This window comes from Agrilus planipennis, unplaced genomic scaffold (genome assembly GCF_000699045.2).
Source record: "Agrilus planipennis isolate EAB-ADULT unplaced genomic scaffold, Apla_2.0 scaffold91, whole genome shotgun sequence".
NCBI lineage: Eukaryota > Metazoa > Arthropoda > Insecta > Coleoptera > Buprestidae > Agrilus > Agrilus planipennis.
This window is the reverse complement of record NW_020440825.1, coordinates 1,056,431-1,059,624: the sequence shown is the minus strand read 5'-3', so window position 1 is coordinate 1,059,624 and position 3,194 is coordinate 1,056,431. Positions and strand designations below refer to the sequence as shown.

Here is a 3,194-nt window from a genome sequence, read left to right as displayed (position 1 = left end):
CGTTCAGATTATGAAGAAAAAAATTAATTATAATAATTTATAATGTGATAATCAATATTAAAATTTCCATTCAAAAATGAAATAGTTATTTTTGATATTTATAAGTAAAAAGATGAGTTTTAGAATTACATAATGCATACTAACAGATGAAAATAAAAGTTTGTACGATCATTTCTGAATCCGGTAATTTCATGAATCACGTTAAACGTTCGATATTTTTATTATTAAAAAACTTCAATGCAACTTAGCTTATCTCCAATGTACATACAAATAATAGAATGATCACTATGGTATAATCTTGTAAAAACAAATAAAATTCAACGCTGAAACTGCATAATCAAAATGATCACTGCTGAATATAAAGTTTAAATAGTATAAGTATTAAAATTAAAAACTCACCCTTTTACTATTGTTTTCCATTTCGCCTTATGCATCGCCAAAAACTGTGTCCATCACATTTATAAACACGAATATAAGTCAATTAGTAGCTATGTAAATTATAACTTATTAAACCTTAAATCACAACTCTGTTGAACAAACAGCACATTTCTCTACTGGTTTTACTCCATTCGAATCTGATCAAACAAGGTTGCAGATAACAACACAGTTGTTTATCATTTTTTTATGAACTCAGCAAGTTTACGAGTAACAACACTTTCTCTGGCAAATGACCAATAAAAATTCATTCATTTATGAAAGAGACGAATCTCCTTTTATACTGAAATTGATAAATACTCACTTACGAAAGTAAGACTAAATTTTTTTTTTTCTTAACGACGAGTTAAAAGAAATCAAATAATAGGAGAAAAAGTACCTACGCCAATAACAAAAGTACAAGAGTACAAAGCTACAAAAAGTATATTCCGCATTCTTTTTTTGTTTTGGTATTATTTAGTTATTACCTGAACATATTCAGGGAAGAGAAAACAGGGAAAAGTAATTAAAAATATGTAAAACTACTGCATACATGAAAATATCTTCAGGTTTTTATACACAATTCAACAAATTATCTTAATTAAACGTAAAATATTTTTTTTTATAATCATAATTGAGATCTTGGAAATTAATACAAATGGCCATTTTTTAATTTTGTTGCAACGATCAACATTTAGTACACACAAATTACTTTATTTAATTCACCTTATCGTTAATGGGCAGACGAGAGGGGGTTCAAAAATTTACCCTTTTTGGGTTTAATAAATCATTTTAAAACACAAAATCCGAAAAAAACCTAAAACCACTTTACGATTGTTATTTTTTTCTGATAATATGTTTCAAGGATAATTAACCGTTTTCATATTATACTGTTGTCCTGATTCGAGTCTAAAGGTCGTCATAGGTTGGAGTTGCTGCTCCCAACATCGAAGATGGAAGGACCTTTGAAGAAGTCGCCGTGCTGGCGAAACGTTTGGAAGCAACTTTAGAACCGAATCAGGACAGCATCAATCGTATCCGTACACTTTTGAATACTATTTTTTAATATTAGAGGGTTGGTTCACTTTATGGCCTGACTGAGCTTACGTGCTGGTTTGCAAGGATAATCAGCAACGTGGTTGAGTTTATATTGGTGCAGTCCCTTTATTCCACATGGAAACAAGAGGAACTAATAAACAAGCGCTTGAGAGATCTCCATTCAACGGTCGTTCCCCTCCCACGAGATTCTAGTCTTAATTTAAGTACTTTAGGAACTGTTGCTTATCATAACAACGGTTTTGATGGATCGATGGATCGAATTGGCAGTGGTATCAAAAGGTACTAGCTTTATATCCTCCTATATTGTATTTTTATTAATTATATCGTAAAGTACCTATTTTACATTGTGTATCATCATTACTCATCAAGGAAAATCGAAAATTAAAAAGTAAAATAATTAGCCAAAAAGAAATCGCAAAAAATTTTCGGAATACATATATCACATGAATATTTTATATTATAGGTCAATGTCAAATCCACAAATTTGGAATGGAAATCTTCTAAACAACGCCTTTATGTACCAATATGGTCTTTCGGAAAGCGAGTTCAATGCCAGTACCTTTAGCCCGTCTCAAATGGTCCACAGTGACAAACAAAGTAACAATAATTATTACTTTTAACAATTTAACAGCAAATCAGCGGACTCTAAAGGTCGCAACCCCTTCCAAATTATCCCAATAAAAATTTTATATTATTTCATATTTTAATATAAATGAAGTAATTACTTTGGGACTGTCTATAAATAACACTAATTGGGAGGTATATTGAAAGAAACTAAAAACCCTTTTTTGTTAATTAAATTACAATGCATGTGTTAAGTAACGGAGTGGTGAGAGGGGAGAGTGAAGCTACCATTAGAGTCCCGTTTTAAACTTAAGTGTATTAACCAAAACAAAAATATTAAACACATTGTCTGTTTTTTTATAGTCAAAAAGGCTCAATCATTAATAGATTTCCCAACAGTAGATGAGATACCCATAAAAGAAAACCTGAAACAACAGTGGCAACCGTGGATGTCATCAACCCTTGAAACGAATAGTGTTATCATGCCAACTTACAACACGTACAGCACATACAACCCCCGGATGTTAGCCAAGTGCAACATGTCAGTGGATGTATTAAAAAAATATGCGTCGATGGACGCCCTGAATGATATAAATCGCAATCACCATATCATTAGACACCGAACAGGGTTCTACGCTCAACCCCTTCCCGATTGTGACGTGCCCATATACTACGGACCCTTGGATGGGCCAGACTTTTTAATATACAAGAAAAAAATGGACAAACTGACGAGCAAAAATTCTTTAAGTAATACATCAACTGATGACGTGCAAAAATATAGAGACGTTGCATTGTAAAAATAATGTATACTGGTCTCGTTTTTAGTGCAATCTTATTATTATTTGTTTTTTCAAAGACACAACACCGTGCTCCAAACATACACCTTTAACAATCTTTTTCGAATTTCTAAATTAACCGTTCGCGAGCATAGAAGTGACTTCATTTTATTAAAGGCGACACGACCCTGCTTTATAGCCCTACCACTCCTTCCGTCCTGACTTATCTGACTTCCTAGATACCTAAAATCAGCCACTTCTTCTAATTTTTCGTCTCCTATCTTTATATTCACTCGTTCCCTACTTTTTCTTCCGTTGCATACCAGTATTTTTGTTTTACTTTTATTTATTTTCATACAGTACTGATCTGTCAGTACCGCT

The 3,194-nt window shown here is 32.2% G+C and overlaps 1 protein-coding gene across 1 annotated transcript in view; it reads left to right on the top strand.

Annotated features, from left to right (window-relative positions):
- The window catches only part of LOC108735459, a 17,887-nt gene extending 14,997 nt beyond the window's left edge, over positions 1 to 2,890 (top strand). The window contains exons 3-6 of the mRNA XM_018467419.2: positions 1,330 to 1,406; positions 1,487 to 1,752; positions 1,937 to 2,070; positions 2,401 to 2,890. Coding sequence (XP_018322921.1) covers positions 1,330 to 1,406; positions 1,487 to 1,752; positions 1,937 to 2,070; positions 2,401 to 2,834 — 911 coding nt within the window. The 3' untranslated portion in view covers positions 2,835 to 2,890. The remainder of the gene's footprint in view (positions 1 to 1,329; positions 1,407 to 1,486; positions 1,753 to 1,936; positions 2,071 to 2,400) is intronic.
- Positions 2,891 to 3,194: the final 304 nt, after the last annotated feature.